Raw genomic sequence first — 14,497 nt, 5'->3', positions numbered from 1 at the left:
ACCATGGAGCAGCTGCCAGAGTGAGACATGCCAAATCTTTGCTAGTAAGTCACATGTGGTGATACACAGATAGATGGAGATGGGTTAAACTAAGAAGTAAGAGTTAGCCAATAAGAAGCTAAAGCTAATGGGCCAAGCAGTTATTTAAATAATACAGTTCTGTGTGATTATTTCGTGGCTGCGTGGCCAGGACCAATGAGCAGCCTCCATGCAGCAAAACCTTGCAATTTCTTCATTTTTAATTGTTAATAATAACAAAAAATATGCGTGAGTGGCTTGCCTGGAAGCATGTTTGAGCAAGTGTGTGCCTGGTGCCTATTGAAGACAGAAAAGGGCATCAGGTCCCCAGAACTGAAGTTATAGACTGTAGTAAACTACCTTGTGAAAGTCAAACCCTTTGGAAGAGCAAGTGCTCTTCCAGCTGAGTGAGCCATCTCTCCAGCCCTCAGTAACATTGCTTTTATTTACAAGATCAGGCCCCATCGGATGAATATCCAGTTCATCTCATTCAAAAGTATTTCGTTTTCTGAAACGTGAAGAAAACTAAATATCTGAGTGCTGTGTTGTATTTTGATTGTGTTCTGACAAATAAAGCTTGCTTGTGGTCAGAGGGCAGAGCTAGCTAACTCTAGAGGTTTGGAGGACTGTAGAGAAAGGGACAGGAAGTGGTAAGGCGGTGCTTAGACAGGATCTCAGCCCTCTGAGATGGAGGAACAGCAGAGGGAGGAAGTCACTGGTGGCTCTCCCCCACTTCTCTGATCTTTCAGGTTTTTACCCAGATGTCTGGCTGCTCTTCCAATGGTCCTGAGTTCAATTCCCAGCAACCATATGGTGACTCACAACCACGTATAGTGAGATCTGGTGCCCTCTTCTGTCATGCAGATGTATATGCAGATAGAATACTGTGTATATAATAAATAAAAATTTAAAAAAATGTTAATCGGATTGACAATTCCTCTGCATATTTGCAATGTTTATGTTCCTTCTATGCACTGCTGAGATTTATAAGGACATTTTAATATAAGCATGTAATATGTTTTGTCCGTGTTCATCTCATATCCCTCTATAGTCCATTCTCTCCCATCCTGTATCCCCCATGTGTTCTAGACAGCTCAGCTTCTACTATGTGGTAATAGATGCATTCATGATTTTATGTGCCTACATAAAGTCTAGGATTCACAAATGAGAGAAAACATGCAATGTTGGTCTTTCTGTATGTGCCTTAGTTAGCTGAGTAGTTCTTTAAAGAAGGTTTCTATTCTCTTAGCATCTGTGGATTTGTAGACTAATGTTTGTCTTTGAAACGGATTCAAAACCAAAGACCCTAAAACCAAATTATTTGTATTTCCCCACAACAGTCATTGCCTTCTATTCTTTCTGCTCGTTCCAGTTCTCACTTCTGTGTGATGAGAATACTTCTGATAGGTTCCAGCTTCTCCCTCCTGTTAGTACAGTGTCTACTCTATGACTAAATTCTACCTTCAGGCTAGCAATGTCCAGCAGTAAAGCAAATCTGTGTGAATGTGATTTGAAAAACCCATGTGAAATCCCAGGTTCTTGAAATTATAACCCACTAAAATTAAATGAGAAAAATACAAGTAAAATCCACTCTGCAAAACTTATCCTTGCTAATATTTGATTTTGGTTTAGGATAGCATTCTACCATGCATTGCTCTTTTGAAGAAAAATTTAAAATTCTGGGACATATCCTATTTGAAATAATTTTTTTTTTTGGCTTTTTTTCTGTATAGAAGCCTTAGGTAGCAGAAAATGCTACACAGTAGAGGGCTTGTTGCATGCTATTATTTCTAGCAATAAAAAATTCTGGTCCTTCATAGAAAAATGTTAGGCTGGGAATGAATAAGTACCCTATTTTTATGTCTACTAGATGGCTTACTATGTTCAAGACATCAATTACCAGGAATGGACCATTATCTGTCCATTCTGGTTCCTGGAATCTGTCTCAGGAGGATGTGTGTTATTGACAGAAGTTGGTTTCCAGAGCTCACCTTCATTTTTTCTGTTAGATGCCCAGGATTTCTCATTATTACTTTTGTTTTTACACGGAATAAAGCTGTCAAAACTTCTTTTCTTAATATAACTCTTTCTTTTTTATTTGATTCTACTGTATTCTTAGTAACAATCTCTTGACACATTTCTTCTCCACTTTGACAGTACTCTGCCAGTGTTAAAAGAAAGGGCATCTGAAAAATTCCAGTGTGTAGAGCAAGGACACTAGTTTGTTAGTCACAGTGTAAGCTCTTGTACCATTTGACAGGATGGATCAACGGCATGGTACAACCATTTGATTATTATCATCTTCCATACTACACCATTTTTTTTTTGGTGCATGGGCCAAATTCTTATTTAGACCATGGCTTCTTCTTGGAAATATTCCAATTTTAGGAAAAAGGAAAATAAACAAAACAGACAAGCATCTCTGGTATGCTGAAGAGAGATATGAATAAGACAAAAGTTCCTGAGAAGCAAGTGAACCAGTTGTATGGACTGGCAGTTAACGGGAAATTATCAATTGATTTTACAATGCACATATATTTAAATGTTTGATTTCTTATACCGTCAATAGTTACTTGAAATATATAAAAATTCCCCTCATATTCATTAGGTTAGAAATTAAAATTAGTTGATATTCAATATTGATATACTAAAAATAGAACAGATATGGTAGTTAGTAAGAGGGAGTGTATGGGAATAATTTAAAAACACCTCTTAAAATTAAAAATAAATGCTGGAGAGGTTGTAGGGGAAAGGGAAAACTTTTGCATTGCTGGTGGAAATGCAAGCTGGTAAAGCCTTTTTAGATGTCAATGTGATGATTTCTCAGAAAATTAGGGAACAACCTTCCTCAAGAACCAGCAATACCACTTTTGGGTATATAGCCAAAGGATGCTCAATCATGTCATATGGACATGTGCTCAACTATGTTCATAGCAGCATTGTTTGTCATAGCCAGAACCTGGAAACAACCTAAATGCCCCTCAATCGAAGAATGGATAAGGAAAATGTGGTGCATTTACACAGTGGAGTACTACACAGCAGAAAAAATGACAGCTTGAATTTTTCAGGGAAATGGATGGAGCTAGAAAACATTATTTTGAATGAGGTAACACAAACCCAGAAAGACATTTGTCACATGTACTCATTCATAGGTGGTTTTTAAACACAAAGCAAAGAAATCCAGCCCAGAAATCACAATCCCAGAGAACCTAGACAACAATAAGGACCCTGAGAGGCATACATAGATCTAATCTACATGGGAAGTAGAAAAAGACAAGATCTCCTGAGTATATTGGGACCATGGGGAGGATTGAAAGAGAGGGGAGAGGCAGGGAGGGGAGTAGAGAAAAATGTAGAACTCAATAAGATTCAATAAAAAATAAAAATAAATATAAATGCCGGGCGTTGGTGGCGCACGCCTTTAATCCCAGCACTCGGGAGGCAGAGGCAGGTGGATCTCTGTGAGTTCGAGGCCAGCCTGGTCTACAAAGGGAGTTCCAGGACAGGTTCCAAAGCTACAGAGAAACCCTGTCTCGAAAAAACCAAAAAAAAAAAAATAATAATGATAAATAAATAAATATAAATATATAAATAAAAAGTTGTGCCCGGTGGAGGTGATGCACACCTTTAATCCTAATACTCAGGAGGCAGAGGCAGATGAATGTCTATGAATTCAAGGCCAGCCTGGTTTACCAAATGAGTTTCAGGACATCCAAAGCTATACAGAGAAACCCTGTCTTGAAAAACCAAAAGATTCTAAAATCCATTCTATAAATAAAAAGCAACCATGGCTCATTATCTTTATGATAGATTTTTAGAATCTAAAGTTTTATGATTTTGTTTTATCTATGTTTAATTAACATAAATAGTTTGCTCTTAATTATATTAATATATCAAATAATCAAGTTTCAATTAATGGAGTAGCAGGCAGTGACATAAAAATAAGAAATCTATAATTCCTCAAAGATTCTAAGACTTAACTATATAATTATTACATATTTTTGTTATTTGTATTAGCTATGATAAATGTCACAGTTTCAAAATTTTCTGAACAAATTATGAGTTTAGTAGCAAAATTTGTTGACATTACCAACAAATCTGTACTCAGGTCCTCACATGAACAATACAACATGAATTTGATAATACAATTAAAGTATATATGAGTCTTAGACTCTTCCCACAGTTGTCAATATCAGCTCAATTATAAGTTAAGTCCATAACCTGAGCCTTTATAATGGAATCTTGCAGGGAAGATAATTAGCTCTTCTGATTATCCCCAAGTACAAGAGGAATAAGATGGAACTGTTCTATATGCAATGTTGTTTATGTACATATGCCATTTCTTTCCTGCAATTCTGTTGGTGTGGATGTTTTGAAGGCTGAGCTAATTAGTCTTATGTCTACTTTACACAAACTAGAGTTATCTGAAATGAGAGAACCTCAGTTAAGAAAATTCCTCCACAAGAAATGGCTGGAAGGCATTTTCTTAATTAGTGATTGATGAGGGAGGGTCCAGCCCACTGTAGGGGGGTACCATCCCAGGGGATGGTAGTCCTGGGTCCTATAAGAAAACAGGATGAGCAAGCTAAGAGGAGCAAATCAGTAAAAAGCACTCCTCCATAGCCTCTGCATAAGCTCCTGCCTTCAGGTTCTTGCCCTGCTTGTGTTCCTGTCCTGACTTGCTTCGATGATGAACAGTGATGTGGAAGTGTAAGCTGAATAAACCCTTTCCTCCCCTAGTTGTTTTGGTCTTGGTGTTTCATCACAGCAATAGTAACCCTAACTAAGATAAGGACTTATGTGTGGCAAGGTATGATGTTTTCTATCCTGATTTCATTTCTGTCGCTGTGATAAAAATCACTGAAATAAAAAACAATTTAGGGAAGAAAGGGTTTAGTTTAGCTCATAACTTTAGGTTACAATCTCTCACCATATGGAAATCAAAGCAGGAATTTAAAGCATTTACAGTGAAGGCCAAGAGAGAACGAATACATAATTCCAACTTCTCACTTTAGTTTCTCCTTTTTTATGTAGTTAAGAATCCAAACTTAGAGAATGATGTTGTCCACTGAGGACTGAGTCTTCCCACAGCCGTATACATGAGACAATTTCCCACAGACATGTCAACAGCTCAACCTTATAGAACCTTATAGATAAATGTCACTAAGACTCTCTTGCAGCTGATTCTAGGTTTGATTGTAAAGTTGACAATCAAAACCTACCAGCACGCGTTGCTTTCTCAAGTATCTAAGCTTGTGCTCTGCCGTTTTCTCATAGACTGATGGAGTTATTGCTGAGGATCACATGTACATTGAATAAAGAGAATAACCAGATGGCCCAAATTTTACTGTCAAGGATAAAATACTTACAAGCTATATAATTATATAAAATTTGGTTCACCATTAATTTAATTTGAATATTCTTTTTAAAGACTTTTATTACATTGAATAATTGATTTGTGTGTAGTGTGTGTTTGTGTGTGTGTGTGTGTGTTTCACGGCACATGTGTGGAGGCCAGAGAACAATTTGTGGGAGTTAGTTCTCTCCTTCCACCATGTGAGTTCTGGAAATCAAACTCAGGTCATCAGGCTTTGCAGCAAGCATTGCTACCTATTGAGCCTTCTTGCTGGTCTGTATTCTGAGCATTCTGATTGTATGACAACTGTTAGGTAGATCAGTAAATTATGAATACAGAACTTAATATTGTGCCACAAGTATTCAAGTCTAATGCAAGTAAATAAAACTGATATCAATAAGCAATTTTTAATGGACTCCTCTTTGGCAAAAAGGAAAAGAAATACTACAGTCGCAATACTAGAATATTTTAAATAGCTTATCAGGTTATAGAATCCTTATATTATAGGATATATTTTGTTCTTTACCAACTTTTTATTTGGTGTTTTATTTATTTTAGGTATAATTTCAGTTTTTAACTATATTTTGCAATAATTATTACATTTGCTATTCTTTTCCTTAAAGGATTAACTCTCTATAAACCTCAGTTACTGGCTACACCAAAATGTTTCCTCTCCACCCATTCATGGTTTTATAATGGTATCCTGGACCTGGATAGAAGTGGGAGGACCGTGGACTTCCGGCAGTGCAGGGAATCTGGTCTGCTCTTCAGTCTCGAGAGGGAGGGGGAATGGAGTGGGGGGAGGGGGAGAGGAGTGGGAGGAGGGGGAGGAAAATGTAAACGGGGAGGAGGCAGAAATTTTTTTAACAACAAAATAAATAAATAAATAAATATTTCTTTCTATGGGAGAGATCAACTATCAAAAGACATAAAACTTCCTCATGTAAGACTATGTATAAATTAATAAATTTGTTGATTTCACAATGTATGTCAAACACATGTCTGAATGCTGATGAACTGTAGCTGTAACAAACAGACTTGGGTATTGTGAACCCACCTAGGGGGATTCTTTTCTTTCTTACTCTCAGCACAGTGCAGGCCATGGAGTCATATATATTCTCTTTCCCACCATGCAATGGAGTAGCCTCTGCATTCACAGCTATTCATAATTCTTTGCACATGTTGCACACAGTCTGCTGCTGCCTTGACTCTCTATCCTCTCAGATTCTCAGGGGTCCAGGGTTCTCCCACACTCTGTGCGAAGACTCATTTCTTATTTTCCCTACTACTTGCTCCTGTCCTTCCTTAACCATCCAGCCAGTGCTCTCTACTTTCTGAATGTGTTTTTCTTCTCAGCCTTTGCAGACTAATCACAGACAGCTGCAAGCTAATTAGCCCCTCCAGGTGTCTTCCTATAGGTTAAAATGAAATGTGGCTAGGACACAGGATGATATGAATGCAATCTCGTCTCATCCATTACTTTGACACAATTTGTGTTCCTTCTGGCATCATCTGGATCTAATCGTACGAAGTTTTATAAAAGCCAGCTACACTGACACCAAAAATTAACTCACGGCCTTTCTTTTAATCTAAGGAGAAGAAAACATTTGTTCTTACCAGAACTACCTCTATCTAAACAATCTAAATAGCTAATGGAGAAGACAATACAGGAGAGAATGAGGGTGGGAGGCAGAAGGATACAGGTATAATGAAATGGGATCTATCATAATGCAGCAGAAGAGAGAAGACAAACGCGATATAGTTTTGAGAGATCAGGGAGAAGCCTGTGTGAAGGTTGACCTTGATTGTCAACTTGGTTGAGTTCAGAAACACCTGGAGAGACTAATGAAGCCTATCTCTGGGTGTGTCTGTGAGGGTAATTTTGGAGGATTAACTGAGAGAAGTTCTGCCCTGACTTTGGAAAACACTATGCAATGTGCAGGAGACCTAGGTAAAGTAAAGGAGCAGGCATAGATGATCTCTTTCTTCTTTCATGCCACCGAGAAGAAATATGCTCTCTTATATATATTTGTATTTTAAAATATATAAAGTATGACTATAAAATGCTAATTTTAAACCACTAGATGCTGCAAATACATATTATAATACTAAAAGCATATTATTACCTTCCCCCATCTCCACTTTGCACATGCCGTACATTATCTGCTAAAATCTCCTTCCAGCAGCTGTATGTTCTAACCCATTCAACAGGGACTCCCGACCAGCTGCAGAATAGCAGCGAGTGGCTTCCCCATCATCAGTTACATCTGCAGCATGTGTCTACCAACATCTTCTTTTTTAACATTTAGAATAGTACTTGAACATCTAACTTCAGTTAAATAAGTCCGTGATCTCATTTGATAATCTAGAACCCAAACTTTCTGCTTTAAAAACCCTGTGCTTGCAACCCATTTCAAACAGGGTGATAACCTTCACCTCATTCTTCCTAAGCGGTTTTCAAAACTATTGTTCTTGTGTTTCATGATCAGTCTTAGCCTATATTCATCAGAAATATGTTGGGTTTTCCTTGTCCCATGAGAAGGGAACTTCTTAGCCAATTCAGAATAGTCAGATTAAAGTAAGCACAAATGTTTTGGATTCTTAGATATGATTATCCTAGTTCTTTCTTCCCTATATATCTTTTATAAAAATCAATAATTAATTGCAGTGGTAACACTAGGCATAATGACGAATGCAGAAAAAATAACCTTTTGGTACTTTCTCTAAAAGGAATATAAATCTCAATTATATGTTTTACAAATTACTCTTGAGTTTGGTGTATTTATATAAATGGAATAGAAACATATACTAAAAACACAGACATATAATCAATTTCTATTTTCTCTCCTCTTGTAAAGTTCATACCTGGTATCATATAGAACACTATGAAATATAGTTTAACAACATTGAAATCCGAGGATTAGTCTTTTAGCAGCAACATCAAGAAAGTTCAATTTACAGTCTATTAAGATTTGATTCAAGATAATTTATTCTTACCATATTTTATACTTATATTTCATTTCAGGTGTACTATGAGATAAATTACCATAATAATAGAATTTCAACCACATCATACATCAGAACTGAAGCATTAGTCTTGTGTGTGAAGATTCCTTGTCCTTATTTTGTGAGATACACAGGTGTTCTGCTGTAGGAATTCCTACTGTCAGTAACCTTTAAGTTACCCGCCACCTTGGCATGGCCTCTTATACTATATACTATATATACCGATGTAAAGCATGCATCCAGCCTCTTCCTGCTGTGGGATTAGGTTGTTGTTCCCCGTAAATAACCCTCTATTATACTCAATTCTGAGTTATTGTGGGATTTCTTTTAAGCATTCTTCTTCAGTGTTCCCAGCACAGAATACTCTTGTAATGAAAGCAATCACTGGAGCTTCTCATTAGTATTTAATATAAACGATTTATGACTTTTATGAATAGATGAGTCCATTTTATGATCAATACTCCCAGAGTCAAAGAAGGAAAATTTCATAAAATAAATAACAGTCTTAAAATTACTTGCAGAAATAAAATTTAAATACAGTGACAATTGTTGGCTTCTAGATTTTTGTGAAATAGGAAACTCTATCATTTGGTCAAATGAAATGAACGATAAATTCCATATGACTACAATGTCAGAAATCAAGTTGAGGGCGTATTAAAACATAAGAATGAAATTTGGAGACATTATTTGTAAAACTGACCTTAAAAGACATACCACAATGTGTTTTGTCAGTGCCACTTCTGCATTATACTGTCAGAGAGTTAAAGCTGTGCCACTTAGTTAAACATCTTAATAAATTAAGACCTTCACAGATCTTTCCTGAAGTTCATCCTGCACAATTATGGAGCTTCCACAGACTGATGCACACCCCTCTGTAACCATGGAATCTCCCATTATTTTTTTACACATCAAAATCAAGAAAAAAATCTTGGCTTCCAAAAGAATATAACCTCATTCATTACTGAAAATTATTTCAATAACAAGTATCAAAGTATAAAATTCTTGTGTAGAACCCATTTTGGCTTTAATAATTAAGTAAACGCACCTGGAATGGATTTATAATAAAATTTATAATAAAATATACTTCTAAATAAGTAGAAGATACTAATTCTGTCATGTAAGCAATAGCATATTTCAGCACTTAACAGAGAAGACGAAGAGAAATAGAGATGTTAGCACTTCGTGTTTGTAGATTAGCATTTCCCATCTATGGCTTACACAGACTGGACATATCCATAGTATTTAATTAGCTGTTTTTGTTTCCTTTACTTTTCAGCTCCTGTAGTCACAGATGTCCCATGCTGCATGTTTTGAGACTTACCTTGGTTGCTATGGTTAGCTACTATTGGAACAAAGTCAAATCTTGTTTTAGAATCAGCAACCCTAAATCTTATTCATTCAGCAAATACTTTAAATATTACAAATGAAAAATAGCCTAAAATGAGATCATTAACTCTATATAGATATATAATTCATTACAAAGAATCTGTATATCACAGCCTACATAGCAAAATATATGATAATATATGCATAGAATTAAATTTTGCATTTGTTTCTTTTATACTACTACTAATACTTAATGAAATATTACACAATTATACTTTTTATTTCATAAACATTATAAAATAGAAACTGAAAATATATTTTACAAGTAAGACAGACCTATCTCATTAAAGCCACTGTAGCCCAGCTCTTGCCTGCTAAGTCCCAGGTCTTCCAGGTCCATGCATTTAAATCCTGGGGGGCACTGATAGCCCTCTTCCAGCTCTGGGGAGCAGTGTGTATCTGGAATAGCTAAGCTATTCCAGGTCACATTCCTGTGGACAATACATGAAAGTGTTAGATATTTTGACAGTTGTAAGTAGTGACTGGAATAATTAATTATTCAATCATTCTTTATCAATAACTGCTGTATATAGACACAAATTGAGCTTTGTAATTTGTAAGTGACATTCACAAGAAGTAAACATTCTCAAATGATAATTGATTTATTTCCCTAGAGCATCTTAAAATAATATTACTGTATTCTTTTAGTGTTTTTTTTTTTTTTTTTTTTTTGCTGTTGTTCTTACTTGCCAGTTTCTTTGATTTTTGGTCCAATGAGAAAGAGAAAGAAAGGGCATGGAGTTGGACAGTTGAGAAAGATGAGAGAATCTGGAAGGACTTATAGGAGGGGAAACAGTCAACACAATACATTTTATGAAAAAAATTTCAACATATATATAATTTTTTATTAAAAAAGAAGACTGCAGTAAGCCAATGCATAGAGATGTGAATTTGTCATTCAGAAAGCTCCTGTACTACTAAGCAAACATTTTATTATTCCTCTACTTTTAGCTAATATTAGGTGATGAAGGGCTTTTTTGCATATTAAAAATTGGGATTCTTATAAATATTAGACTTTTTGGTATGTTCATTCTTGTGACTTTTAAAAAGAAAACCAGACAAATAAGGAGAATTGAAAGGAAGAAAGTCTATGATTTTGGTAAAAGAAAAACTTAGGAGATTGTTTACTGATAGCTCTAAGAAAACTAAAGATTTTTAGATTGACAGTGACATATTTCTTCATCTTCTTATGGACAGGCTTAAAATTAATTTGTATATGGATTTGTCTATGTGATGGATTTCTTCATAGATTCTAAAGTTATCACCAGAATGGGATTGAAGTTCTTATGCCAAGCCCTCAAAAATGCATCAATGTGCCATGTGAGGTCATTTATGTTGATTGTGCAGAGGGCATAGTGTAGGCTATATAACTCTACAAACCTTCTGGACTGATTTTGTTGCGGATATTGCCCACTGTGTCAATGCTTCCAAGATTTTCTAAGTTCCTTAAACTAACCTTAAGCTTATTACAAAATTGAGAAAGTAATTTCTTCTTGGATAACGTATTTTTCCTTTAATAAGTTTTCTATCATCTATTTATCTATCAATCTATCATCTATATATCTATTAATCTATTATTTTACATTATCTATCATCTATCTATCTATCTATCTATCTATCATCTATCTATCTACTTACCTACCTATCATCATCTATCATAGCATCATTTGTATGTACATTTCTCTGTGTACGTGTGCACATGTCTGTATAAGTGTCTATGCACATACATGTGGAGGCTAGCAGTCAATACCAGTTATCATCATCAATTATTATCTATATCATATTTTGTGACAGGCTGTCTCATTAACTCTAGAGCTCACTGATTTGAACTGGATATTCAGCAAGCTCCAGGGATCTCAGATCTTTGTCTCCTCAGACCTGACTTTAAGGCACTCTCTTCAATGCCTAGCTGTTTACATGAATGCTGTGGATCCAAACTTGGTTCCTCATATAAGAAGCAGTTTAGTGATTGACCTATCTTCCCAACACCTCTTTAAATGCTTCCAATTATTGCTTCCTTTCTCTTATATGACATAATTCTCTAGAATCAAATGTAAATTGTCACCTCTGAACTGTTTAATACATACGTATACACAGACACACCCTGATGCCTGACCTAATACTCAGTTATAGTGAAAACCTTACTGTTCTCACACAGAATTCAGATACTACATGTTTATTCCTGTAGGCTTTGCTCTTACCTGAAAACTGGCTATTTTTTCTACAGTCCTTAGGGAGTAAATGGTTAAACAATCATTCCATCTCTAATTTCATTTTTAAAATATCCTTCGGATCTCACAAAAGAAAAAGGAGGCTCTAACTGTGAAGATTACTACTTGATTGAGTCAGAAAATATGGTTTGATGCAGAAACATTACTTATTTCTTTCACATCACATTTTCATTTGTAGACAAATGACTCATCCTTCTGTAAGTCTAATCTGATGCTATTTTGGATTTGACACCTACAAAGTCAGTGCAGGATGGGAAATGGTCTGCAGGGTTTTAGAGTGAGGGTGTTTTAAAGCTTTGTCACAGCTCCCCATTTGCTGGCCCTGTGATAAAAAGGTTCTAAGATCTCTAAATTCGGTTTCTTCATCTGAGAGACAGGAAAGCAATTCTAGTGGGAAAGGAACAGAGTAACTAGGAGCCTAGAATTTCATATTATACTTAATTAACTATGTCTTTAAAATTATTACATAATTACAATAAAAATAAAACATAAATCTCATCATATGAACACATTACAATAAAGATTGGGGCACATAATTCCAGGAGCAATTTTTTTGTAGACCTGAACTGAGAGACTGTGTATATGACTTAGTTTGTCATTATTTGTATTCAAGAAAGGCAGAGTGAAGGTCAGAGATGAAAAATGGATGAGTTTGACCAAACTTTTATAATTTCAGATTTAAAATTTAACAGCAATGCTAGAGAGTGCTTTCTGTCTATACAGAAAGTTTGTTTAAATATCACTTTTCAGTCATTTGGAAAAGAAACTTCACTTGAGCAGGTCTGTGTGTGTATTCTTGATCAATTTTCCGGCATGTGTAAAACTTCTCTGAGCCTAAATTTCTTCATCTGGAAGATGGCATTTCCTTCCAGAATACGGGTGAAAATATATGGGCTCAGTTATATTATTCAGGATATAAGATGGGCGCTGGTTTAGTTGTCAATAACCATCATTGTCAGTCATTTGATGTACGGCAACTGCAGATGATAACTGTAGCTCACATGCATTTTCCCTAGCTGCCCAATTTCAGGAATGGCACATCCAATTCACCTCCTTTGCAGAGCATTTGAGTTTACATATTTATAATTACACATAAGTAACATGTTCATTATTCAAGATGTATAAGAGGCTAGGTATACACTCTGCCATTTTATGTAAAGGACTTGACCATGGGGTCATTTACCTATCTATATATATTTCTAACCAAGCTATAGGGCAACCTGGAGTCAAAGCATTATAATTACCAAGTTAGGACTACATTATGTTGCATATTTAGAGGTAATTAACGCTCTAAATATGATTAAGGTAAAACCTTGAGGTTGAGTGATTATTCTGGATTGTGAGAGTGACACATCCTAATCACATTAGCCCTTAAATGTGGGTGGAAAGAGATGTGACTATTGAAGAAGGATCTAGAGACCAGTGTAGTTCTTTTGAGAACAGCAGGTTTGTTCAAACTTTTTAGACCATCCTCCTGTAACTGGCTTCAACTACTGACTATTATCTGAGCTTGGAATGTGACTTTGCTTTCTTGGTGATTTCCCAGTTCAGGGTCAACCAGTCTTTCATTGTTTTCTCATCTTAGATGTCTTCTTAGAGTCTCAGAGCCACATGTCCATCTGTGTACTAGGCCTCTCTACTCAGCTACACCACAAGGGCCTTCAGCCCAATAGGACTCACTGGGCTCTCTGCTTCCTTCCCCAGAATCCTCCTTCCTAGCAAATGAAAGCACTGTCTGAACCAACTGAAGAAGCCGGAGAGCTTGGAATCAGCCTTGAATATCACTTATCCTTCAAGGCTATGCAGCAACTGTGATCTCCAAAACCACCTCCTGAATATCTTAGTGGCTAAGCCAGTTCTCTCTATTTCTGTACAGATAGGAATCAGCACCTACCGTCCTCTCTGACTACCCTGCACCCTACGCTTAGCTCTTTCCTTCCACCTGGTACACAGCAGACAGATGTCATTACAATTCTTTTAAGAGTCGAAAAGTTGAACATCATCAACAAGATGTAGGGCTTCCTAAGCAACAGAGAAGACAAGAAAATTATAAAGTTATGAGAACAGAGGAACACAGAAATCTGGTAGAAGCTATTCACCAATAGAAAAGAACTCCAACACAACTAACATCTGCTTAAGGCCTTCTCCCTTCCCAAATATAATCCTATGGTTTTCTGGAAACCTCAGCAAAGGGAAAGGACATGTACTAACCCTTGTTTAACCCCTGGGCTCCTGATTATACTGTATCAGTTATAATCCCATTCATGACATTTCCACAGACACCCTATAAGACCACTTACAGAAGGGAGAAAGGAAAAAGAAAGCTTCTTAGTAATTTTTAAAAATGTAATTTGAGAGCAACCAAAATGATATATAGCTAATGCAAAAATATTTAATTGTGCCTCTTACTTGAGAAGCTCACACCTGGACTTTTTAGCTTATGGCTTACTCTCTTCTACTGTCCCTTGGAAAGCCAGTATCTCCACTTGTGCACATCTTT

General features: G+C 36.1%; 1 protein-coding gene across 9 annotated transcripts in view; it reads right to left on the bottom strand.

Moving 5' to 3' along the window:
- The window catches only part of LOC130884855 (fibroblast growth factor 14), a 989,760-nt gene that overhangs the window by 202,425 nt on the left and 772,838 nt on the right, over positions 1-14,497 (bottom strand). For all 9 annotated transcript variants that reach the window (XM_057786110.1, XM_057786112.1, XM_057786113.1 and 6 more), the window contains one exon: positions 10,043-10,197. In XM_057786110.1, the coding sequence (XP_057642093.1) occupies positions 10,043-10,197 (155 nt within the window). The remainder of the gene's footprint in view (positions 1-10,042; positions 10,198-14,497) is intronic.

This window comes from Chionomys nivalis, chromosome 12 (assembly GCF_950005125.1).
Source record: "Chionomys nivalis chromosome 12, mChiNiv1.1, whole genome shotgun sequence".
In the NCBI taxonomy this organism is placed as follows: Eukaryota; Metazoa; Chordata; class Mammalia; order Rodentia; family Cricetidae; genus Chionomys; species Chionomys nivalis.
This window is presented reverse-complemented; position numbering and strand designations above follow the sequence as displayed.